This window comes from Protobothrops mucrosquamatus, unplaced genomic scaffold (assembly GCF_001527695.2).
Source record: "Protobothrops mucrosquamatus isolate PMUCROS unplaced genomic scaffold, P.Mucros_1.0 scaffold3352, whole genome shotgun sequence".
Taxonomy (NCBI): Eukaryota; Metazoa; Chordata; class Lepidosauria; order Squamata; family Viperidae; genus Protobothrops; species Protobothrops mucrosquamatus.
In genome coordinates, this window is record NW_015389339.1 from 39,998 (window position 1) to 66,890 (window position 26,893).

At 44.7% G+C, this 26,893-nt stretch overlaps 1 protein-coding gene across 1 annotated transcript; it reads right to left on the bottom strand.

The window, feature by feature from the left end:
• Window positions 1–1,575: 1,575 nt before the first annotated feature.
• Window positions 1,576–26,893, bottom strand: PDXDC1 (pyridoxal dependent decarboxylase domain containing 1). The gene is made up of 23 exons (XM_015826883.2): window positions 26,851–26,893; window positions 20,480–20,553; window positions 19,485–19,550; window positions 18,635–18,718; window positions 17,599–17,745; window positions 16,090–16,279; window positions 14,710–14,778; window positions 14,510–14,588; window positions 13,288–13,372; window positions 12,114–12,162; window positions 11,409–11,510; window positions 10,229–10,354; window positions 9,177–9,227; window positions 8,992–9,055; window positions 8,249–8,325; window positions 7,404–7,509; window positions 6,469–6,640; window positions 6,166–6,272; window positions 4,820–4,941; window positions 3,904–3,996; window positions 3,709–3,805; window positions 3,281–3,385; window positions 1,576–1,878 (listed from the first exon to the last, which is right to left on the bottom strand). Exons 1-23 carry the CDS (start codon window positions 26,869–26,871, stop codon window positions 1,631–1,633), a joined length of 2,334 nt encoding a protein of 777 aa, XP_015682369.1. The 5' UTR covers window positions 26,872–26,893; the 3' UTR covers window positions 1,576–1,630.

Below are 26,893 nucleotides of genomic sequence, written 5' to 3' on the forward strand. Positions count from 1 at the left end.
GGACTTTTTTTTGGGGGGGGGTTGAGGGAATGGCAATTTTTCTGCTTAGGATGACTTACAGTCTCAACACTGGACTATATTACCACCACCAACACCAACAAAATGATTTTGAGAATAACCACTCCTTAATTCATTACATGTGTTAGAGTGGGATCAACTTCTTCAATTGCTGAGAATAAAATTGTCCCTTAGCTTACACTAGCTTTATTAATTAATTAAATCTAAATGGATCTCTATTAAACGCCACAGTGTTCCCCAACTGTCACTGTCTCAGGATGTTGAATTTCATTTCCCCAAATTCTTGGGTTTCTGGATGGAAACAAGTCCAGTGAACCCAAATAGCAGCCGATTGGGGAAAACTGCGCTATAGGGAAACGCTGCTCAAAAAAATATTTTTTGTCTGTGTGAAACATCTACTTTAAATCAGAACAAGGGGTGAGCAGGGGAAGAGAGATCAAATTCAGCCAATTCTTTTAGGGAACGAAGTTGCTCTGTTTAACAGAGAAAGAGCTAAATCCGTCTCAGAAAATAAAAGGCGTCATTAATCACCTGGGTGAGGAATCAAGGCTTGAATATCTACTCTTAACTTTCAAAACCAAATCAGCTTAGTGTGTGTATTTCTTTTCCATAGTGCAGTACTGTATGATAAGCTAATTTCTCTGCATATTTACAATATTTAACAAACGCAACCAACCGATGAGAAAAGCTAGAACAGCAAGGGTGTGTGTGTGGGGGGGAGAAAAACCCTCACCAATATGCCACCAGTCTGGAGATAATGCCATCTGCTCAAAAAAGGCAGTGTGGAGCAGTAAGGATGGATCTCCCTTCAACGCAAACCTTTTGAAACTGGATTTTGGCCTGTGTGATTTTTTTCCTACTTCTTTTAACTGCCAGTTAAGTTTGGCTCGGGCAAGGAACGTCTCAAGCTACTTGAGCCAACTCTTAGGACCCTGTGAAATGGCAAAATCTTATTCTCCCTCTCTCTGTCCACCAACAGTGCTGGAAAAGGAGTGGACGGATGGTGTGTTGAGGCAAAAGATTTGGGGAACCCGAAAGCCACTTAAACCCCCCAAAGTAGCGCCATGTTTAACAGTAAAGGCAGCGAAACTTTGAAAAATATTTTAAACGCTTGTTAAATAAAAAATAGCCAGCAGCTGGTGGGGCTCCGCAAATTAGTTTAATCCCAGCACAGAGTGCAATCCTATTTAGAAAACCCCAGAAAAAGTCTGTGCAAAGCACCTTTTTAATTTTAATTTTTTTTTTAAATCGGGCATTTTCTGGGGACTCTTCTTCAGCTCCTAATTCTTGCATGTTCCCTGGTAAAGGAGGGAAAAAGTCCCACAGCCACCCAGATCCAACCTTGGCACTAAACGGGGGCGCAGGAGAAAACGAGAGGAATCGGAACCAAGCAGACAAGTCAAAAAGAAAGAAAGAAAGAGAGAAAGAGCAGCCTTCCACTAATTTTTGTGCAAAATCTCCAGCCAATCACACATGAATAGCAATAGTGTACTGACTACCGCTGGCAGAGTTCACATTTTAAACGCATCGTTCAGTTTTCTGCAGCGAAGTGCACTTTTTCCCCCTTCCCCGCCTCCCCTGCACAAAGTCTTAATGCGCAGATTCTTGATTTTTATCTAAGACTCTCTTTCTCCTCGGATGGCGAGGGGTCAATTCCCGAGGCTTGAGACTTGGTGCCTGGGGAAGCGTTCGAGGCTTCCTGGGTGAAAGGCGTCATGCCTTCGCTCGACGGCTCCGTGTTCTCCGGCTTGACGGGAGAAGCGGCGAATTCTCCTCTGTCTAAATCGGCAGCTTGGCTCACGGAACTGGTCTCGCTGACCCCATCCGAGTTCCTCCCGGCCCGTCTAAACAGTTTTTGACCTGGAAGGGAACATGAGGAACGAGGAAGGTTTGCTTCTGTTAGCCTTGTCTGCCTAAGACAGGGGTAGGCAACCGTGTCTCTTTTATGACTCGTGGACTTCAACTCCCAGAATCCCTGAGCCAGCATGAGGGAAACTTTGGCCCCCTCATGACTTGTGGACTTCAACTCCCAGAATCCCTGAGCCAGCATGGCTCAAGCTTGGAAACCTCTCCCTTTCCCCTCAGCGTGGCTGGCTCAGGAATTCTGGGAGTTGAAGTACCCGAGTCATAAAAGGGCCAAGTTTGAAAACCCCTGCTCTAAAGGTACAAACCAGTAGTTCCACTGGATGTAGAGTTGGTCTACAGCAGGGGTAGGCAACCGTGTCTCTTTTATGACTCGTGGACTTCAACTCCCAGAATCCCTGAGCCAGCATGGCTCAGCTTGGAAACCTCTCCCTTTCCCTTCAGCGTGGCTGGCTCAGGTTGAAGTCCACGAGTCCTAAAAGAGCCAAGGTTGCCTACCCTTGGCCTAAGAAGTACACCCAGAAGAATAGGTAGTTCTCGATTTATAGTGTGACCGTTCAAAGTTGCAACGGCACTGAAAAATGTGACCGACGACCGTTTGTTTTTTTTTACAGTTGCTGCCCTTGTAGCAACCCCACAATCATGGGATCGAAATCCAGAGGCTCGGCAACTGGCGTGTACTTAGGGCAGTTGCAGTGTCCGGGGTCATGGGATCACTTTTTTTGGTGACCCTCTGTCGAGCAAAGTCAACGGGGAAGCCAGATTTACTTAACAACCGGGTTACTAACTCCTCGACTGCTGTGATTTGATTAACAACTGTGACAAGAAAGGTCGTAAAATGGGGGGAAAACTCACTTAACAAATGTCTCACTTAACCACAGAAAATTCGGGCTCAATCATGGTCGTAAGTCGAAGGTTAGCTGTACTAGCTCTGTCTTGATTGTTAAGGTTACGTTAGCAGAATCTTGCAAGTCTAAAAGGACATTTCTTCCCCCACCCCACTTTATAGTAAAAAGAACTAGGGAGGGTCTTTTTTGAGATGTTTGCCACACCTCTTTCCTTCTCTGGGTCCAGCTGCCTCTTATCTGACTGTAGCTCTTCCTCCTGTCCCCCAAGGTCATTCACACATTCCCCCTCTTGTTTCACTGGGCTATGAATTTCTTCAGCCTTTACAAACTATGTTAGTTTACTGTTTTTACAGCCTGCTCAATAGCGAGGATTACCAAGGTAGATTTTGAAGAAAAACCATTGTTGATTTATTACTTTTTTTTTTAGAAGATTCCACGATATAGAACTTGGCTCTTGGTGACTACCTGAGCACATTCCTGTAGCGTGATTAGGTCCTTTTTTAAAAACAAAAAATAAAAATAAAATAAAACCGAAGATGAAGCCAACTTACCAGGAAACTTCTGTTTAGCACGGCTTGATGTGGGAGTGGGAGGCGGGGTGACCCCCGTGCCCTGGACTTTGGATGCATACGTTGTCTCTGTGGATTCTAAAGAACCTGGCAAAGAAAGGGGCACAAACACATCAGATCTGGAGAAATGCATCGTTCACGGCTGGCTGAGGAATTCTGGGAGTTGAAGTCCACTTATCTTAAAATGGCCCAGTCTGGAGGCCCCCTGATCTAGCCAAGCTCCAGACATCCTACTGTGGACAATGGTCAACCCTTATGTCCAAGCAATGGTGGGAAAACGAAAGGGAAAAAACCTGGATTTTGGCTAGGAACATCCTTCAAGTTGATGAACTGCAAAGCCTCCAGCATCTCCTCTTATCTCAGGATAATTAATCCTGGCTCAAGACCCAGCCAGTAAAATTCCATCTCACCTGCCGTTAGGTTGAACGTCTGTCCCTTTGCTGAGGCGTGAAATGGGGAAAACCAATTGAGGACAGAGCCCACCATAGGAATTTGTCGAAGCAAACCCTGGAAGGAACAGGAGAATCAAAAAAATGATATTTTGCCCAGCAAAATATCAAGAAGAGGTATGCCAGCAAGGAGAAGACTTCCCATAATCTGCTCACCTCTTCCAGGAGGCGTTCCTCGTTGGCTTTCTGCAACTGAACCTGGGCGTCTTGGATGCCTTTTCGAACCACCTCGGTCATGTTTTCCAAAAGCTGGTCAGAAAGAGAACCAGTTGAATCTGAGAAATGTCACTTGAGTTTCTAGGCTATATTTTAAGTATTTAAGGTTGAGGTATCCAATCTTCGCAACTTTTTGTGGACTTCAACTCCAAGTCCACTGACAATGTGCTAACTTGCGCGATGGCACGTCTGGGTTGCGAAACTGGACGCCTCGTGAAGTCACAGATTGCTGGGACTCGGGAGGAAGAGAAATGGAGGCATATTCTGCCCAGGTGATGTCAGGGTTCAACGTAGCACAACTACGGAGCACTTCCCGTCAAGTGGGTATGTTTAGAAAAGAAGGACTGGGGGTGACATGATAGGAGTGTTCCAATATCTCAGGGGCTGCCCCAAAGAAGAGGCAGTCAAGCTATTCTCCAAAGCAGCTGAAGGCAGGACAAGAAGCAACGGGTGGAAACTAACCAAAGAGAGAAGCAACCTAGAACTAAGGAGGAATTTCCTGATAGTTAGAACAATTAACCAGTGGAACGACTTGCCTCCAGAAGTTGTAAATGCTCCAACACTCGAGATTTTTAAGAAGAGATTGGGCTGCCATTTGTCTGAAATGGTAATAGGGTTTCCTGCTTGAGCAGGGGGTTGGACTAGAAGACCTCCAAGGTCCCTTCCAACTCTTTATTATTCTGTTATTCTGTTCCTCATTCATTGTGGCTCCCTAATGTGGCACTCTTCACAGCATACAAATGTGCAACAACACAGTGGATAAAAACAGCTGGGCTACAAGCGCTGCAATTAGGAGTAGCGGAGGCTATGGGGGGGGGATAGATATGACCTATGTTCTTGGAGCTTCCGTACACACCTTTGAATTTTCTTCAATTTCACGGCCAGTTGCTGCAATAGTTTCCACCAGCTCAGGGACATCTAGATCCTCGGTGACCATCCCGATATAAATGCAGTTCTTCTCTGCTCCAAATTCTGGCCCTGGAAGGAAGACCAGACTGTCAAGATTTGTACTCTGGTGGTCTCTTTCAAGCTGCTTTAAAATACAAATTGGGCTGAGTGTTTGATCAAAGATGGAAGGAAGGAAGGAAGGAAGCCGAGGCAGTAAGCGACTGCTTTGCTACGATATTCTTTTTTAAAACGTCATCAAAAGATCACCGGGGTGATTTGGCAAACGAGGTACGGAATTGTTATCGTGGACATAACATTGAATGCATGGAGAAAACCATGAAAGATTCCTTCTGGGCATTTTTGGCATGGCAACCCTGCTCACAATGCCAGGATCTTTCAAAAAATGAAACAAAGGAAGAAAAAAAAAGACCCCTTGATCAATATATACCAGGAAGAGAGATTAAATATATAAATGCACATTTTCTCTGTGGTGTGGCTACTGGAGGCAGGGCAGGGATTATTTTTTAGATTATTATTTTTAACCCAGCTTTATTGTTTTTATAAAAAACTCAAGGAGGAGAATATGCATACTACTTCTCCCTTCTATTTTCCCCACAACAACTCTGTGAGATGAGACTGGCCCAAAGCACCTGGCTGTCTTTCATGCCTAAAGTGGACTAGAACTCACTGTCTCCTGGTGATTGGCTTAAAGTCAGTCAGCTTGCTTTCATGTCTAAGGTGGGACTAGAACTCACCGTCTCCTGGTGATTGGCTCAAAGTCACCCAGCTTGCTTTCATATCTAAGGTGGGACTAGAACTCACCGTCTCCTGGTGATTGGCCTAAAGTCACCCAGCTTGCCTTCATGCCTAAGGTGGGACTAGAACTCACCGTCTCCTGGTGACTGGCTCAAAGTCATCCAGTTTGCTTTGATGCCTAAGGTGGGAGTAGATCTCTCAGCCTCCTGGTGGTAGGCCCAAAATTACCCAGCCGGTTTTCATGCTTAAGGTGGCACTAGAACTCACCGTCTCCTGGTGTTTGGCTCACCCAGCTTTCTTTCAGGCCTAAGGTAGGACTAGAACTCCCAGTCTCCTAGTGATTGGCCCAAAGTTACCCAGCCGGCTTTCATGCCTAAGGTGGACTATAATGTAAGGGCCATTCAGTTTCTAAACCAAGCTGACTAATGCAGAATCAGAATAGGAGCTGGAAGGGACCTTGGAGGTCTTCTAGTCCAGCCCCCTGCTCAAGCAGGAGACCCTATATCATCTTTCTGACATACACATACACATACACACATTTCATAGATAGCCAATTACCTAAAGAAAATAACAGGTCTGATTCCAGTTCGTTGAGCTTCTTCAAAAGGCAGATGTTTATCTTCTCCGCGTCTTTCTCCGACATCTCTTCATTTTGGCCCTTATACCTTTCAAAACCAAGTCAACAGGTTTAGTAAATGCTGATTTACTTCCATTCCTGTTCCACACTCCACACCCCCAATCCCTACTGATCTGTGGTCACATTACCAAACTAGGTAACATCATCAGTGCTATGAGGGAGTAGGGCTTGCTGTTATTTTTATATGCTAAGTGGCTTGCCCTGTTTCGGCAGATCACGCGTACCTGACCACCCCAAGGCCAGGCCAGCTAAAATCTTCCACATAGGACAAGCCGACGGTTCTCTTCACTTCCTGTTCGAATTCCTCTCTCAGCTGCAAAGTGCAGTTCAGAACGGGGACCTTCATTTTTAAGCAGTCCATCAACTGATCCACGTCTTGAACTTCAGTGCCTAAAACTGAAAAGATTCGACACGTTAGTGGGTCGTCTCCCTTTAGTAGAAGGACACCGTCTGCACGTCATCCTGCAACCCAAGCAAATACAGGTAATACAGCTAGTCCTCAACGTATAATCATTTAGTAACCACTGGAAGTTGCAACAGCAACTGAAAAATTGACCTGTGACCTTTTTTCACACAAGCACTGCAGCATTCCCCACGGTTACATGATCCAAATGTGGATTCTTGGCAACGGGCTCATGTTTATGACGGTTACAATGTCCCAGATGTTTGTAAAGAGATTTAAATCATACTAGTGATCCATTTGGTTGAGCTATTGGGTGTGATTGTTTTCCTTTAGCACCGTAAGTAAATAGAAGGAGTGAAGGAAAAGAGAGGGAGTGAGGAAGGAAGGAAAGGAAAGGAAAAGAAGAGGAAAGATGAGGAAGGGAAGGAAAGGGAAGGAAAGGAAAGGAAAGGAAAGGAAAGGAAAGGAAAGGAAAGGAAAGGAAAGGAAAGGAAAGGAAAGGAAAAGGAAAAGGAAAAGGAAAAGGAAAAGGAAAAGGAAAAGGAAAGACGAGGAAGGGAAGGGCCGACCTCAGGATGGAAGGCTGCGTCAACCTGGAGCCGGTCAGGATCGAACTGCTGGCAGTCGGCAGAATTAGCCTGCAATACTGCCTTCTAACCACTGCGCCACCACGGCTCTAATGACGCTATTTAAGGAAGCACATCATTTGTCACATACATGAAAATTGCCCATTGGATACAAAAGGGAGCCGGTTACCTGCAGAAGTCATTAAAGGGCTGAAACGCACGCAGGTGCCTTCGTCCTCCAGATCCACCAGATCCACCCCACTGGCAGGGACCAACTGAGCCAGTTGCTCTCCAAGCTAAAGAAATAAAAATAAAAGCAAGCAAGCAAGCCCAGGTCAAGGAAAATAACAGATCTCCCACTCACTGCACATAAATTACGAGCTGTCTTCTGGTCTGTGAACACTCCAAAATAGGCTTCTATTGTCTGCAAGCTGATTTTTGCATGCTCAAACTTGCTCTGAATTAAAGACGCCTGAAGCGGTGCCATAGCTGCCTACCCCTGCCCTAGAAGAATGCAATCAGAACATGGGCATCAGAAGAATAATAGAATAGAATAGAATAGAATAGAATAGAATAGAATAGAATAGAATAGAATAGAATAGAATAGAATAGAATAGAATAGGGAAAAAAGGGGGAAAGGGAATAGAATAGAATAGATAATGGAATAGAATAGAATAGAAAATGGAATAGAATAGAAAATGGAATGGAATAGAATAGAATAGAAATATAGAATGGAAATATAGAGTGGAGTGGAGTAGAGTAGAATAGAATATTGAGAATAGAATAGAATAGAATAGAATAGAATAGAATAGAATAGAATAGAATAGAATAGAATAGAATAGAATAGAAGTTCTCCTTAGTTCTAGGTGATAATCCACATAAGTCACTTTTCTTCAGAGCCACTGTAACTTTGAACTGTCACTAAAGGGAACTGTTGTAAGTCAAGGACTACCTGTACTGGGTTATTTTTCACCCCTGAAAAAAATCAGGATTTGAGTCCCAAACTACACACTGTTAAGAAATAACACTACCTACCCACTGGTTAAAGGTATCACAAATGTCTCCCTCATTCCCGGTGACCGCTGACAATTGCGCAGCTTGTAGCATCTGATCTGAATTCAAAAGAGAAAAAAGAGAAATGGATTTAGCAGGAAGAAATTAACACACCTTTTGAAATGTTTTTTTTTTCCCTCAGCAGCTAGAGTTTCTCAGAGTTATTTTTATGCACGTTAAGATAGCACCATTTAATTCTTTACAGATTTCAATGTACAAACACAGCACAGGTGCTCATTAAAATAATATTCCAATAATATTCTAGGCGATGGGTAGCAGACGAGCTTAATCAGTCAGTCAATAAATAAAATAATATGGGATATAAAAAGCATACAGCCCTGATTTTCCTGTAGATATCTGGCGTATTTTGCTCCTGTGAGCAGCGGATGTCATAATATCAAACAGTTCTTTTGTAGAACTTTTTAAAAGCAATTGCATAGGTAACAATTTGAAGATTTATCTTTAATAAACGTAAAAATACAGTATCTTAAATTATCCTTTTACAATCTGTATTTGGTGGGGTATTAGAAAACCAGAACCTAAAATTAGCAAGGTACAAAAGCTCTTTTCTCATAAAATGTCTGATTTTCTCACTTGCTGATGCTAAAACAAGCACCAGCATGAATGAGAATAGATTAACGACAAAACTATTGGCACAATTGCTATTTTTTCAACAAAATAAAGGTCTGTAGATCCTGAGGGGCCTTCCTTCTGCAAATCCTCACCTATATGTGACTTTTCTGGGGAAAACTTGAACACCACCACAGGAGAGCTAAATTCATCTTCGACCTGGAAAACAAAATTTGGGAAAATAAGGTGAAGTCTTAACATATTTAAATCAACTTTCCCCAACTGGACTATATATTTTTTTGGGGGGGGGGGGAAGAATAGGTTGAAAATAGAAACGTACTGAGGTTCGAATAAAATCTTGGTTCTTCAGGTTTTCCAGTAGCCGCTGACTCTAAAGAAACAAATGTATAAAAAATCAGGGAAGCTATTCCAAAGGTAAATGGGCATCAGGTTTGTGTACCTTTACATAAAACGTGAAGCGATGCATTCGAGTCAAACGGTGATACTGAGATACGCTAACATTTCAAACTCAAAATGCATAGTTTTGCATAGTTTTACTATTCTGTTGAGCGCTGTTTCTCAACCGTGGCAACTTGAAGATGGTGTGGACTTCAACTCCCAGAATTCCCAGCCAGGCCGTGGCTAATCACCACAGCCAACTCGTCGTGGACAATTTGCTGCGGGACAACCGGCCATGGAGAACTCAACACGGGGGACAAGAGTTACATTAATGTCAAGGAAATGGTGGAATAGAATCATTAAAAAAAGGATGCCAACGGAAGGACAAAATGAAATGTAAATGACAAAAATTAAAACTGTGTTTAAAATTATTTTAAATAATTAAATTGAATTGTTGAATTGTCCCGTAGCAAGTTTGTCCTAGGGGTGAGTTGGCCGTGGGGAGTAGTCCCATTCCGGGCTAGGGAATTCTGGGCATTGAAGTCCACACTGGCTGGCTGGGGAATTCTGGGCATTGAAGTCCACGCTGGCTGGCTGGGGAATTCTGGGAGTTGAAGTCCACACTGGCTGGCTGGGGAATTCTGGGCATTGAAGTCCACACTGGCTGGCTGGGGAATTCTGGGCATTGAAGTCCACACTGGCTGGCTGGGGAATTCTGGGAGTTGAAGTCCACACTGGCTGGCTGGGGAATTCTGGGCATTGAAGTCCACACTGGCTGGCTGGGGAATTCTGGGAGTTAAATGCCAGACATCTTCAAGTCACCAAGGTTGAGACCTTGCTTTTGACACTCTGTTTTCTCTCCCACTGCTGGCACCCATGGAAAAGAAGGAAACAAGTTTTTTGTGCCCATAAATCTGAGGGCCCGAGTCCTGTGAAGAAATCAAATCACATCCTGAGAAAGACCCCAAGCCCAAACCGATCGGCGTTCCTTACCAGCTGTGAGGCATGCTTAATTCTTTCCACGATCCCATCGTGGCCGAGGTACTGCAAGGACAGCCAGAGGGACAGGGCACGCAGTTTCTCTGCTACCTGGCTGGAGGTCAGGCCTGCTGCTAACGACTGCAAGAAACCCAATAAAGAGGTAAACGCCAGATGTATTATATTCCCTCTTGTTTCGTCTGGCTCTGCTCGTCTCAAAAGCCCAGCAAGAGATCATTAAAGGAGCAGGGAACTGAAGACAGAGACGCCCACCAGCTCAACGTATCTTCTCCTACTACTTCAGTCACTGAAACCTTAAAAGACTGGTCTTCTAGACCCCAAATTCATATTGGAAAGAGTATCAAAGAGGAAAAAAGCACTGATTTTGAAATCCCCCCCCTAATGTGAAGTCAACTGTGCAGGTAATAATAATATAGAGTAGAGTAGAGTAGAGTAGAGTAGAGTAGAGTAGAGTAGAGTAGAGTAGAATAGAGTAGAATAGAATATTGGAAATAGAATATTGGAAATAGAATAACAATAGAATAGAATAGAATAGAATAGAATAGAATAGAATAGAATAGAATAGAATAGAATAGAATAGAATAGAATAGAATAGAATAGAATAGAATATTGGAAATAGAATAAGAATAGAATAGAATAGAATAGAATAGAATAGAATAGAATATTGGAAATAGAATATTGGAAATAGAATATTGGAAATAGAATATTGGAAATAGAATAAGAATAGAATAGAATAGAACTGGAAGGGACCTTGGAGGTCTTCTAGTCCAGCCCCCTGCTCAAGCAGGAGAACCTACACCATCTCAGACAAGTGACTGTCTAGCCTCTTCTTAAAAATCTCCAGTGATGGGGCGCCCACGATTTCTGGGGGCAAGCTGTCCCACTGGTTGAGTGTCCTCACTGTCAGGAAGTTTCTCCTTAATTCCAGGTTGCTTCTCTCCTTGATCAGTTTCCAACCATTGTTTCTCATCCTGCCCTCTGGTGCTTTGGTGAACAACCTGGCCCCCCCTCTGCCTTGTGGCAGCCCCCCAGATACTGAACTTCAGAAGATCAAATCTCTGCCACTGGACTCCTTGAGTGGCAATCAACTACAATTCACTGCCGCCAATCATGAGCTGCCGAGAGCTTCAGGGCCCGCCTCCTTCTGCCACTGCATCGTGGGCCAACCGCTTACCAAAGAAGGATCCTCCTGTCGGTAAAGAGTCACTGCAGGCACTGCTGGAAGACCCAACCACGGTCCAAGCGTCAGTGTCATGCTGTCGCATTTGGTTGCTGCCTGCAAAAAAGGGGGTGGGGTTAGAGGATCAGAAATGCAGTTTTATTTTTTTCCCCATGCATCTAAAAAACAAGCGAAGGTTATCTCTAAGGAGACATGGCTGAGTCCAGAGAGGAGGCAAAGAACGATCCAAAATAACTCCCTTTCCCTTTATTTGAGAGAAAAGATTGATATACTTGGTTCAATCTGAAAAACATTCGCTTTTTGTCCAAACCCATCGCGGACGTTCTCCCTGTTTAAAGCTCGGTTCAACTGTGGAAGGTTTTACAGCATTTAAACAGAAACAATCTTAACTTCTGATTTATGGGTTAATTTTTGATGAAAACATAGCCAAGTCCTACATCTCCTTTCCAGAGGGGGAAAAATCCGTTCTGAGAATTTAAGAGTAATGAATAAGCAAAACGATTTGGGAGCATGGAAGAGCTCAAAGTTCAGAAATCGACTCTTTCCAGGTTATTTTTCATCTTAAAGTAGACGACAGTAGGAAGTAAATTAAATCATTTACAAACAGCGCCTTTCTGCTTTTGGGAAGAACATAAAGCGGTGCTTTTGGTTAAAGAGAAACACCAAATATGTCAGAACAAGAGCAAATGCACAACATACCAGTATGGAAGATGAGACGTAACCCAAAGCCAGAGTGGCTAAATTCACCCTGAAACAAACAAGCGAGCCCTTTTCAGTAGGTTGACCATAACACACATTTTAATTTATATTCAAATAAATTTGAAAATAGATAACATAAATAGGATTTATAATAGGGGGGGCAGTTCAGCCTATTGGTAAAGGCACCAATCTAGAAACAAGAAGTTCTAGTTCTGCCATAGGCGTGAAAGCCAGCTGGGTGACTTTGGACCAATCACCAGGTGACTGAGAGTTCTAGTCCTGCCTTTGGCATGGAAGCCAGCTGGGTGACTTTGGACCAATCACCAGGTGATTGAGAGTTCTAGTCCTGCTTTTGGCATGAAAGCCAGTTGGGTGACTTTGGACCAATCACCAGGCGATTGAGAGTTCTAGTCCCGCTTTTGGCATGAAAGCCAGCTGGGTGACTTTGGACCAATCACCAGGTGACTGAGAGTTCTAGTCCTGCCTTTGGCATGGAAGCCAGCTGGGTGACTTTGGACCAATCACCAGGTGACTGAGAGTTCTAGTCCTGCCTTTGGCATGGAAGCCAGCTGGGTGACTTTGGACCAATCACCAGGCGATTGAGAGTTCTAGTCCCACTTTTGGCATGAAAGCCAGCTGGGTGACTTTGGACCAATCACCAGGTGACTGAGAGTTCTAGTCCTGCCTTTGGCATGGAAGCCAGCTGGGTGACTTTGGACCAATCACCAGGTGATTGAGAGTCCTAGTTCTGCTTTTGGCATGGAAGCCAGCTGGGTGACTTTGGACCAATCACCAGGTGACTGAGAGTTCTAGTCCCGCCTTTGGCATGATGAAAGCCAGCTGGATAGCCCAATGGGCGAAGAGAGGTTTAGCATGGAGCTCTCTCTCCAGAACTCGGCATTCTAAGTAGCCTTTTTTAAACTATATCTGTGTTCAGCATATAAAGTAGAAGAAGGATCCAGCTGGCTGCAATCTGTCACTATTATAAATTGCTCCCATCAGGAGTGCCTTGCTCCATTCCCTTTTCTGTCCAGCACCGTGTATTATTCCGACAGCTGCAGCGATAACGTCCTCAATCTGCACGAACCCAGCGCTGGTCTGCCTACTAGGCGTGCCTCTCGCCTGGCCTTGATTGAACATGTCATATAAAACGGTTCTAAGAGTGACACCGTACCCTTCCACGTGGAGCCACATGCCGTGTTGCCGGCAGAGTTCCCGGAGTCGCCCGAGTTTGTCTGTGTGCCCTGCCCCTGGGGTGCCTGTATGGAAAGGAAACGGCAAAAGAGAGGCTAAGAAGACAGGATGGAAAGGATCACAGCGCTGTTGAGGTAGAGCTGAGCAACCAGGTGCTCTTCCAAGGTTTCGGATCACAGGCCCCATCACTCCCTCCCTTCCCCCCGGGGAGTTGTAAACCAGGACTTCTAGGAAACGTCCACTGGCTTTTCTCTGGCCTTCTAAATCAGGGCTTTTCAACCTTTTCACCCATTGTACCACTTTTAGGATATGGCAACATCCGAGTACCACCAGTCGCCTAGCAAGGTGTCAAAAACTTGAGGACCAAAAAAAAAAAAAAAGGAAAAAAGTGATAAAGTACAGATAGTCCTCGACTTACAACAGTTCGCTTAGTGACTGTTCGAAGTTACAATGGCACTGAAAAAAGTGCCCCCCAAGCCACAGCCAAGCAAGTCACCTGCCTGCCCGCCCGGCGGCACTCTTCCTCCTGTCCGAGGTTTCCATTGTTGTGAGCATTTCTGTTGAGGATTGGCAGTGGGGTGGGGTGGTGTTTGGTTTTTATTCCCCCCGGTCTGCTGTGTGGTTGCAGCAGGTTTTGGTCACTTCACATGACCTTGGGACACTGTGACCGTCATAAATATGAATCAGTTGCCAAGCATCTGAATGTACATCGCAAGACCCTGCAGATGCTGCAACATTCCAGCTGATCGGCGCTTCTTCTGGGCTCAGCAGAAGCACCAGGATCAGCGCTGAGCTCCAGCTGGAAACTGGCGCTGATCCTGGCACTTCCACTGAGCCCTGACAGCCCTGAAGAAGCACCGATCAGCTGGAAAGCGGCACTGATCCTGGCGCTTCCACTGAGCCCTGACAGCCCTGCATCTCCAGCCGTCTCTCGCTCAGGCTTGTGCGATGGTGCCACCGGTTCAGCTCATTCCCCTCCCCCGCTACCACTTTTCTAGGATGGTCGCATACCACCTGCCAGGTGCCAATGTACCACAGGTGGTACCCGTACCACTGGTTGAAAAGCCCTGTTCTAAATGTCTAGGGAGGTTCTCAATCATCCACGGTCGTCTCAAGGTGCTGGTTTGTTCCTTGAACAAGTTTCGCTTCTCAACCAAGCACCGCAGAAAAACAGCTTGTTTAAGTTTGCTAAAATCACCCACCGGCATTGGCCACCAGTAAGATAGGCAGCTTTCCAGATTCAAGATCCTCCTTAATCAGTCTGTCCAACAAAGCAACATCCTGTCACCAAGCAAAATTAAAAATAAATAAATAATAATAACAACAACATGAAGAAAGCATACAAATAGGCAACACCAGTATGACTATTTGGGTTTTTTTTTTAATATAAAACAAATCTCACCATTTGATGCTGGGAGCCAAACATGGTGTTACACGGCACTCGGCACATGCAGGAAAGAGGTAAGCCGAGCTGCAGAAAAGAGATACAAAATCCAGGTCAGTCCTTGTTTTACGGCCAGTCATTTAGTGACCGTTAAAAGTTACTACGGGCCCCGCCAAAGATATTGACTACATAATGGTTTTCTTTTGGGCCACAGTCAAAATTATGACTTACGGACAATTTTTGGGGGTCTCTGGCAGCTGTATTCCCAATGTTGGGACTATTGCAAAGTGGTTTAGTTTAAACTTTCTGCAACTGTCTGCATATCATCAAGTGCACTGACCATCTCCAACTCTATGGTTGTGGCCTGCCATGATTTTAAACTAAAACACTTCGCTCATAAGAGCATTGCAAGTACAAATGATTAAGAGAGTTAGTCTGCTCTAGTGGTTAAGGCACCAAGCTAGAAAGACTATGAGTTACAATCCCACCTTAGCCATGAAAGCCAACTGGGTGACTTTGGGTCAATCACCAGGAGACTGTGAGTTCTAGTCCCGCCTTAGCCATGAAAGCCAACTGGGTGACATTGGGCCAATCACCAGGAGACTGTGAGTTCTAGTCCCGCCTTAGCCATGAAAGCCAACTGGGTGATTTTGGGCTAATTGCCAGGAGATTGTGAGTTCTAGTCCCGCCTTAGCCATGAAAGCCAGCTGGGTGACTTTGGGCCAACTGCCAGGAGACTGTGAGTTCTAGTCCTGCCTTAGCCATGAAAGCCAGCTGGGTGACTTTGGGCCAACTGCCAGGAGACTGTGAGTTCTAGTCTTGCCTTAGCCATGAAAGCCAGCTGGGTGACTTTGGGCCAATTGCCAGGAGACTGTGAGTTCTAGTCCTGCCTTAGCCATGAAAGCCAGCTGGGTGACTTTGGGCCAATCACCAGGAGACTGTGAGTTCTAGTCCTGCTTTAGCCATGAAAGTCAACTGGGTGATATTGGGCCAATCACCAGGAGACTGTGAGTTCCAGTCCCGCCTTAGCCATGAAAGCCAACTGGGTGACTTTGGGCCAATCGCCAGGAGACTGTGAGTTCTAGTCCCGCCTTAGCCATGAAAGTCAACTGGGTAGCTTTCAACCAACCACTAGGAGAGCGTGAGTTCTAGTTCCGCTTTAGTCATGAAAGCAGCTTGGTGACCTTGGACCAGTCATTCTCTCTCAGCCCAACTCACCCCACCCCACAGGGTTGTTGTTGTGGGGAAAATAAGAGGAAGGAGGAGTATTAGATAAGAACGATGGGATATAAACCAATCAATCAAATTAACAAGAGGTTTACTGAATAATACGACGGGGCCAAAGGAGGAGGTAACAATGATTGGTACGCCAAAACATTTCCACCCCTTTCAACTTACCTGACTACAGAGGAATTGGCCCAAGCCAGTTCTTGCGGCAGCACTGATGTACACCACCGGCTGCTTGTTATATAAGGCATTAAACCCTTCGGTGGCATAATCGTCATAGCGGGAGTGAATCCCCAGCCTGCAGACTTTTAAAAGCCCTTCGCGATCATCTTCATGGTAATAGGCTGACCCATTTTCAAACCTGTTAAGAGCAAGGATGAATTAAACATGAGCATCCTGGAAAAAGGGGGCCAGCTTCCCATTAAAGGTAAGCAATTCTTCACAGCGTTATCTTAAGCGTGTCATTTTCACGGCTGAAAGAGACAGGAAAAAGGGTCTGTAAGAAGTGCAGAACGAGAGGCAGCCAGAGTTGATCTCCAACTGAATGCACTGTTTATTAACTGACAGTCAGAGGTGCAGTGGCTCAGTGGCCTAGAAGATCACACTGGAGATGGTCTCGGCTCCGGCGGTTCGAGTCCTAGCGCCGTGTGGCAGGGTGAGCTCCCGTCACTTGCCTCAGTTTTTCTCCACCTAACACAGGGGTCTTCAAACCTGGCCCTTTTATGACTTGTGGACTTCAACTCCCAGAATTCCTCAGCCAGGCACGCCTGGCTGAGGAATTCTGGGAGTTGAAGTCCGCAAGTCATAAAAGGGCCAAGTTTGAAGACCCCGGCCTAACAGTTTGAAAGCCTGTTCTATGCAAGTAGATCGATAGGTACCACTTTGGTGGGGAGGCGAGGTGGTGCTCTGTGCAGGCAGTCGGATTGCTGCCGGCTCTGAACCTTCCTGGTTTGCGGCGCCCGTTTTGGAGGCAGCTCCGGGAAGGGTGCCACTCATCTTTCTGATGTGAGGCCAGTTCAAACTCCCATGGTGCATCTTGGGAAGCGCACATGCATGCCTTATAACAGGGCTGGTACCTTGGCAAGCCAAACTGCTACTCTGCTATAGCATTGTGATCTCCTGGCTACTGTAACAATACCATAGGCCAGTGATGGCGAACCTTTTAGAGGCCAAGTGCCCCAAAACGGCACCCACCCCGCCCGCAAGGCCAACCACCACCTCCACGGCCCACCGCAGCCGATCACCCAGGCGGCTCTGCAGCACCATGGCAGCCATGCCCTCTACTTGCGCCCCGCAGCATCAGCAGCGTGCAACAGGGTGCGAGGGCAGAGTCTTGTCCCTGTTGCCTGGCTGCCATGTCCTTGGCTGCGCTGCTCCGCACGGGCCGCACCTGGGGGCGACTCTCCTCTGGGGGGCTGCTGGTGAGGGGGCCGCGGGGGGAGGTGGGTCTGAGGTGACAGTGCACGTGCCCACAGAGAGGGCTCTGAGTGCCCCCTCTGGCATGCGTGCCATGGGTTCGCCACAACTGCCATAGTCTAATAACAACAATAATACTGACAGTAAAAGCAGCCTTTTGTTTTCCTCATTCGTTTCTGGAGATTTAGATGAAATGCGACTTTCTTTCCTGTGTACTTCCGATAAAAGGGTACACTCCAAAGTATTAGTTAACACAAAGGTTACCTGAAGAGCCTACAAAGCCACAGAGTTGTATCCGAAAGGATCTTGGTAGTAAGTTTTCTCAGTCTGTCCCTGTCCAGGATGGAAATATACGCCGCCAAGCTGTGTCCTAAGAGAGCCATATGTCCCTGTTCCCCCACATTTTGAAGCCTGCAAACCACAAGAGAAAAAAACTGAGAATACGACACAAATCACACATTTGTAGCTGGAAAAAAAAGCCTTTCTTAATATATAGAAAAATGACCAGGGGTCATTTTATTGAATGTATTATAATTCAGCGGTATTCGTTCTCTGTCTGAAAGAGTGATCAGACAAGCTGGTGATGGCTTAAGACCAAGTTAAAATCCAATCCATTGTATGTTGTAGATTGGATTTTAACTTGCTTTTAAGCCACCATTGGCTTGATGGTTTCTTTCCTCTAAAGGATCATAGTCAAGTGATCATCCACTAGGACTCCAAGGTCCCTCTCTCAGTTGCTGTTTTTAAGTCAGGTCTCACCCAATCTATTTATAATAATAATAATAATAATAATGATAAAGTTGGAAGTGAGGCTCCTCCAGTGGACTATGCCTTGGCGCTTGCCCCGGTCCCACCCCCTTCTGCCAGAGACCCTCAGATCTGTCCCACTCCTGCCCAGGACCCCACAGGCACCCTTGACGTGAACGATGTAGAGCTGGCCACACCCACCCAGTAGGCCACACCCACTCCATCCACACCCACCCAGTAGGCCGCACCCACCCTGGCCACACACACCCCGAGGGCAACCGCAATGCTGATGCGGCCCTCAATGAAATTGAGTTTGACACCCCTGGCCTAGAATCATTACGTGTCCACAAATGCTATAACTCCAACCCCTCTTGAATTCTGTTGACTCTTTATCTAGCACCAATTTAGTGCTGACCCTTAATTGACTAGATTCTTGTGTACAGATTGAGCAATAAATCTTAAATAGAAGTTAAGGTCTGGTCCTGATTCTTTGTGCCCGACATCTTCAGCCCTATCCACAACCTTGAAAGGTCTCTATTTAACAAAGAGTTACCGATAAGACTGTAGTGATTCTTCTTCTTCATCCCCGTGCATTAGAGTCTGAACAAACTGGAGAATGCTCACCATGTCTTGTCCGCTGGAGGAAGGGAGACAAAACACAGATCCATCTTGGTCATGAGGCATGAGATGACTTTAAAGTACACACACTTAATGCAGACAGTCCTCGGTTTACAATCATTTGTTTAGCAGCCATCGAAAGTTACGATGGCTCTGAAAAAAGTGACTTACAACCAATCCCCACACTTACAACTGTTGGGTCCTTGTGGTCCCATGATGAAAATTCAGACACTTGGCAACCAGCATGTATATACGATGGTTGCAGCATCTCAAAGTCACAGGATCGCTATTTTGATAAGCAAAGTCAACAGAGAGAGCTGTTTTTTGCTTAATGGCCCCGTGATTCACTTAACAACCAGTGGTTTGCTTAACGACCGCAGCAAGTCGAAGTCCACCCGTCTTATAGTTGCTAAGGACCCTTTTATGAGGGAGATGGGCGGCTAAGAAGTTTGATATAGAAACAAAATAAAGTTAAAAAAAGACTGAGAAACACTGATTTAGACTGTTGCATTGAGCATGAAATTGGAGTCAGTTGCCTAAATGGCCTCTTCCGGTTTACACAAATCAACGATCCATTTGCCCCAACGTTGGCAACAATCACACATCACCTTTATGACAGTTATTGTGGTTATCAGTTACCAACATCACACAATTTGGCAAATGAATTCAGATTATTTTCATTCCCCAGCTCCAATTCCCAAAAATCAAAATAGCCAGATTATTAGCAGGGGGAAAAAAACCCCATATAAACAGAGAGGGGAAACTCCTAATTCAAGATCACTTACCTGCCTTGAAGTGGCCCAGGAATATCCTTCCTTGTGTAGTTCTTTTCATTTTCTTCTTCTGCTTTCCTAATTTTAACACAAAACAGCAAGATAGGCAAGAAAATCTTTAGATGAGTAAGGAAATATCTGTAATATGCCATTGGCTGTTTAAAATTTATTTTAGCGTGACTGCTTAGCTGTGGTGATGTAACTTTCCACAAGTAGAAAAACACGATTCCTCTGTTCCTTTCGGTCAACTGTCACATTAAAAAAAAAACAAAAAACCACAGGGCTCTAATTAATGTCTCCTACCTATCCATCTCCACCTTTAATTGCACCTTTATAGAGGTATTTAGAGGTTGGGGAGACAGCTCAGCTGCCCCTCAATACACTGTAGTGTATTATCAATAAACTCAATAAATAATAACGAACTCTAGTTTATTATGGTCTTTTGGCTTTTAGCCTTGGGTTAAATGAGTCCTGCACAATCAGAAACAGGGTGCTGTTTGGATATGTCAGACAAGTATTTGCTGTTAGTTGCGAAGTCGTGTCCGACCCATCGCGACCCCATGGACAACGTTCCTCCAGGCCTTCCTGTCCTCTGCCATCTTCTGGAGTCCATTGAAGCTCACGCCTCCTGCTTCAGTGACTCCATCCAGCCACCTCCTTCTCTGTCGTCCCCTTCTTCTCTTGCCCTCCATCTTTCCCAGCATGAGGCTCTTCTCCAGTGAGTCCTTCCTTCTCATTAGGTGGCCAAAGGACTTGAGTTTCAACTTCAGGATCTGGCCTTCTAAAGAGCAGTCGGGGTTGATCTCCTCTAGGACTGACAGGTTTGATGGCCTTGTGGTCCAGGGGACTCACAGGAGTCTTCTCCAGCACCAGAGTTCAAAGGCCTCAATTATTTGTCGCTCAGCCTTTCTTATGGTCCAAGTATATATTTCCCCCAAACAGGACCTTCAAGCACAATTATTAGCAGCCATCCTCTTGAGTTCTGCCAAGCCAAGATTATTAAATACCTTTGACTATCTTCAAGCAGCTTCATGGCCTCGCTGAGATTCTTTCCCATTTCTGCTAAGGTAGGGTCAACCATCTGTTATTTAGAAAGAAAAGATGAAAAAAACACACACCAATAAGTCAATTATGTGGTCAAGTTCTAATTCTTCTCACGTCCCCCCAACCTCATAAACCATAGAAAGCAGCTATAATAGCTTCACTTAAGCCATTTCTGGACTCCTGCCCACATGGGCTGGATATCACAATCCGCGGTGGGCATAGTGCTAGCAATGATAGCAATAGCCCTTAGACTTATATACCGTTTCATAGTGCTTTACAGCCCTCTCTAAGCGGTTTACAGAGTCAGCCTATCCTCCCCCCCCCAGCAATCTGGGTCCTCATTTTACTGACCTCAGAAGGATGGAAGGCTGAGTCTACCTTGAGCCGGTCAGGATAGGAAGGAAGGAAGGAAGGAAGGAAGGAAGGAAGGAAGGAAGGAAGGAAGGAAGGAAGGAAGGAAGGAAGGAAGGAAGGANAGGGAGGGAGGGAGGGAGGACAATAGCAATAGCACTTAGACTTATATACCATTTCACAGCACTTTACATCCCTCTCTAAGCGGTTTACAGAGTCAGCCTGTTGCCCCCAACAATCTGGGTCCTCATTTTACCATCCTCAGAAGGATGGAAGGCTGAGTCAACCTCAAGCCCATCAGGATCGAACTGCTGGCAATTGGCAGAGTCAGCCTGCAATACTGCATTCTAACCACTGCACCACCACGGCTCATGATGGGAAGCCAGGAAGTTTCTCCTCAATTCCAGGTTGCTTCTCTCTTTGATCAGCTCCCAACCATTGTTTCTTGTCCTGCCCTCTGGTGCTTTGAAGAATAACGTGACCCCCTCTGCCTTGTGGCAGCCCCTCAAATACTGGAACACAGCTATCCTGTCTCCCCTATTTCTTCTTTTCTTTAGACCAGCCAAACCCAAGTCCCGCAGCCGTTCTTCTTCGTATGTTTTAGTCTCCAGGCCTTCGATCATCTTAGTTGCTCTTCTCTGAAATTTTTCCCCAACTCTCAACATTGAGAGGTTGAGTAGAAATCGACTTCAACAAATGGTTATCTCCCGCTTGATTGAAGTCTCCTGCTTGAGCTGGGGGTTGGACTAGAAGACCTCCAAGGTCCCTTCCAACTCTGTTCTTCTGTTATTTGAGCCCCTCCCTATATCTTTTTTCCCTCCTAGGCGTACCTTGTAATGTTTTTTTTAAATATACTTTGGAGCTGAAGGTCTGATCCACCTTTAAAATAAAAAAAACAAAGGATCAAAGAGCTGGTGGCATCTCATAGCTGCATCAACAGCGCTGGGCTGCAGATGTTACTAGAAATTCTATTCCCAATGGGAGTCTGTAAGCATTTGTTTTCAATGTTTATCAAACACAGGAAGAGAGATTCCTGCTGGTGTTTGGTTAAAGTCTCCCAGTTTAAGTGAGTCCCTTCTATATAAATTAATGTTAATTTCTTTTCTTGAAAGACCGTTAGGCTAATCATGGTATAATATTCCTGGCGTGCTGCTTCAGTAATAAGCTTACTTCATTCTTTCACCTGCTACAGGAGAATATTTTTTTAATCTCACTTAATATGACTTGGCAAAGGCCTACCTGTTCTTTGCAAGCCATTATAAAGGAAGTCAAGATGGCAAATCATGATTTATTAAAAGAGGTGTTGCAAAGATTTTTAAACAAACCTGTGCTAAATTCTTATCCACCTGATAAAAACGGAGAAGTCATTATTGCAAAAATCACACAAAACACGTCACGAGTAAGGGGGGGAATGCCAAGGTATGACAAATAAACCAAGTATAATTTGTGTCGTTTTGTTGGGACGTGGCAAATAAAGGGGGGGGATCTGCCTTTTTCTAAGAAACCACTGGATAATTTGAGAATTCTGTCATTGCTTTTTAATATTTAAAAAGTCAATTTGCTCATGTTGTTCTACATTTCCATTTTTGTATGTCAGATTTCCATCAAAAATACTTTGGACAGGTCCATCAAAAAGGGAATTCACAAGTTCACTAGCTCTCACTCTAATTAATCTAATTAATCAAACCCACTGGGAGTGCCAGTTGGGCAAGACAAGTCCCAACTGTCTTGGGCAGGACCATGACATGGATGAAAGTATAGGTCAGGGGTAGGCAACCTTGGCTCTTTTAGGACTCGTGGACTTCAACTCCCAGAATTCCTGAGCCATCCACGCTGAGGGGAAAGGGAGAGGTTTCCAAGCTGAGCCATGCTGTCTCAGGAATTCTGGGAGTTGAAGTCCACCAGTCATAAAAGAGCCAAGGTTGCCTACCCCTGGTATAGATAGTCCTTGACTATCTCCAACCACAATGGAGCCTAAGATTTTACGACCTTTCTTGCCACAGTGGTTAAGTGAATCACTGCATTGTTAAGCGAGCAACACGTTGTGAAGTGAATCTGGCTTCCCCCATTGACTTGGCTTGTCAGAAGGCTGCAAAAGGGGACCACGTGATCCCGGGACACTGCGACCGTCATAAACATGAGTCAGTTGCGAAGAATCTGAATTTTGACCACGTGACCCTGGGGACAGAGGCTGCAACAGTCATGTCAAAAATGGTCATCCATCCCTTTTTTCAGTGCTGTTGTAACTCTGAGCAGTCACTAAACGGACTGTCGTTAAGTAGGACTATCTGTACCAGGCACAACACCACACCTGGGCCTTGGATCCTGAGAAAAGCATCCTTGTTCATCAATACTGTGAGCCTTGTGGCTTTCCATCCGTCAAGGAAGCAGAGCCAAAGCATCACAATGTCTATCAAATATTGTGTCGCTTTTTCCACCATCGGCTTCTCACACACACTGGACCCCTCCAGCAGCAAAGCAAAGTTTTGCTCACAACCACACCGACCAAGAAGGGCACCACCAGAGGAAGTAAAAAGCCCGTGCTGACATGTCATTGAACCCATCAGAAAGAACTTTGGACTCTATTAAATGTGAACAAACTGGTTTGAAATCCTGATTCCGGAACCGCGAGCAAACACACGGCATGCTTTTCCTTATTCTGTCAGGACCTTTTATTTTATGGAATAAAAAGACAGTTGCTTTGGCTTTTAAAGGTTGTTTCCATGCCTTTTGCATGAAAGACACTAAACTTAACTGAGACTTCAGCTCGGAAAATAATCTCACAATATCAAGTGGCATCCAATGAAATACCCGACAGAGCAATTTTCACATGATTTATCAGATCCTCCTAACATATTCCAGTTCCTTCAGAACTGAGAACTGAGGTCAAACTTCTTCCATTCATTGGACCATGTGCTTCCTATCTTATTCATAGGAGCATGAAAATAGCTCAGAAAGCTTTTGACACATCGAAAAAAACCCTGAATAAATTGCTCTAAGATTCGTAACATGACATCTCTCAATTGTAGTCATGTGAAAAGGTGAAGAGATGCTTAAGCATTCAACAGTATCAGATCAAACTACAATTCCTCTTCCTTGTGCTAGTTACTTATCATTAAGCTCAGGAACATTAATGTCTTCCCTATCAATAAAGCCATGGTTTTCCCAGTTGCAATGTATGACTGTGAAAGTTGGACCATAAGAAAGGCTGAGCACCAAAGAATTGAGGCCTTTGAACTATGGTGCTGGAGAAGACTCCTGCGAGTCCCCTGGACTGCCAGGCGATCGAACCGGTCTGTCCTAGAGGAGATCAACCCTGACTGCTCTTTAGAAGGCCAGATCCTGAAGTTGAAACTCAAGTACTTTGGCCACGTAATGAGAAGGAAGGACTCACTGGAGAAGGGCCTAATGCTGGGAAAGATTGAGGGCAAGAGAAGAAGGGGACGACAGAGAAGGAGGTGGCTGGATGGAGTCACTGAAGCAGGAGGCATGAGCTTCAATGGACTCCAGAAGATGGTAGAGGACAGGAAGGCCTGGAGGAACGTTGTCCATGGGGTCACGATGGGTCGGACACAACTTCGCAACTAACAACAAGAAATCAATAAATTTTGTGTGATTCTCTAGCCAATTTTAGAACTTCACATTAGCATCCTTGAATTAAAATAAGGTGGCTGAAGGTTTACATCTTTATTCAGTTCTGCATTCAAAGCATGAATGACTAAAGATCAATTCATTCAAAATATTTTTTGTGGTCCCAAATCCTCACAAAATTTAGCTCCCGTAAACTGGAAGAGCATGTATTTATTTTTATCTTCACTTTTTTTATATAAATAACTCAAGGTGGTGAATATACCTAATTAATACTCCTTCCTCTTCCTATTTTTTCCACAAAAATCTTGTGGGTTGGGCTGAGAGAGGGAGGGAGGGAGGGAGTGGCCCAAAGTCACCCATGTAAGTGTCTGTAACTTGTGCTTTCAAAATTTGGGTAACTGATATCCTTGCGATTAGTGATCTCAGCACCAAAGTCTGAATCTAGAGCTTACATAGGAATCCATTCTCAAAAGATTAACAGAAAGCAAAAGTGACCGACTTTCTCTTCCACTGCTGGAGTTATACCCATTTCAGGCAAGACTGCAAGTGACTTTATCAAACAAACGGAGAGATTTATATACAGTTACATACTTGTCCACATTTACCATATAAATGGCATTGGATGTGTACAGGAAAGCGTGCCAAGAAAAAAAGATTTAATCTATTGAAAACTGATTGCCACAGATTTGACAGAAGCCTGCTTGTTAGTATAAATTAAAACCAAACACCAACTCCAAATATATGATTTGCATATATCAGTTTTTCCCATAATTGGAGCAGTTCAGAGAATTCAGAACTGCAGTTTCAGGACACTTGAAAGGCCCAGAATTAAGGAATCTAGGTCTCCCCACTCCTAGCCCACCACCTTCCCCAGTACGCCTGCGGACTTTGGGCCAAAGTCAGCCAATGACCTTATGGGGCAAGGGGAGACTAATCTCTGGGTCTCCCCACTCCTAGCCCAGCTCCTTCCCCATTGAGCCACCCTACTGGCTCTCTCTAAACACAGATGCAGTGATGTAAGTAGAAGTACATCATGTAATGAACAGAATCCATTTAATGTATTAATTGGCCATGAATGAAGTTAGGAGTGTAACAAATAGGTGCCTAAATACATCTGCACATATACATGGATCTATGTGCACACACATAAACACATTTGTGTTTGTGCAACATATATAATATATACAATATATATAATAAAATTAATGCACATCTATATGTATTATTAATGTACACAAAGATGTATATAAATACACAACACACACACATACACACACACATATATAATATTAAGGCAATATACATGTGCACCCACACATATATTAAGGCAATATACACATGCAGATATATACATACATACACACACACACACACACATTAAGGCAATATACACACACACATATAATATTAAGGCAATACACACACATATATACATATAAAGGCAACACACACACATATATATATTAAGGCAATACACATGTGCACACCCATATATATTAAGGCAATATACACACGTAAATTGCCTTAATATATATATGCAGGAAGTTTTTCAGACAGACCGGTCTGATTGAGTACACCTTGACATTTTTAACTGCTATATGCAGTATATATATATGTGTGTGTAGGTCTTTGGTTATTCGGGTTTTCTCCCACGTACAATTGGAAGTGTCTTGGCCAAGACACTTCCAATTTTACGCGGGAGAAAACCCAAATAACCAAAGACCTACATACTAACACCCGTGAAAACCTCAGAAAACATATATATATGTATTATATATACACACACATACACATACATACACACACATATACATACACACACACACATATATATTATTAAAGCAATATACATACACATATATAATATTAAGGCAATACACGCACCCATATATAATATTAAGGCAATATACACGAACGCATATAGTATTAAGGCAATACACACACACACACACACACACACAATTTTATATGCAAAGACCCCTAGAGTCACGCAAGTGTGATGGGCAGCACAGAAATGTGATAAACACGTAAATAAATCCGTATATTTTAAATGCACAAACGAAGGTATCATTAATGATTCATGCACCCACAACACACACCCACACCGACGGCTATCACGTCTACCCACACCCCTACAGCCTACCTATACATACCCCTATTATTTATGAATGCACAACTCATCGCTGCTGCATCGGCCAGCACCCGATCCTCTCCAGGATGCCCATGTTTTGATCGGCGATGAACAGGATCGCACAACGGAGCGGGCATCGCTTCGCATCTCCCCCCCCTCCCCCCATTTGGGCTCATATTGCGCCCCCCCTCCCTTGATCAGCGCCCCCTCCCCCACCCAGAGACCCCCCTCCCCCCGGGGAATCCCTTGCGGGGCGCCCACCTTCTCCAGGGAGCCCTCCATGGCCGCGGGTGCTCCGGCGGCG

Excerpts from the sequence above, each read along its gene's own strand:
- PDXDC1 (XM_015826883.2), bottom strand. The coding sequence starts at position 26,871 with ATGGAGGGCTCCCTGGAGAAG. Across the intron at positions 14,779-16,089 it reads GCCAATTCCTCTGTAGTCAG|CTCGGCTTACCTCTTTCCTG; the intron begins GTAAGTTGAAAG and ends TCTTTTCTGCAG. Across the intron at positions 13,373-14,509 it reads CTTACTGGTGGCCAATGCCG|GCACCCCAGGGGCAGGGCAC; the intron begins GTGGGTGATTTT and ends CTTTCCATACAG.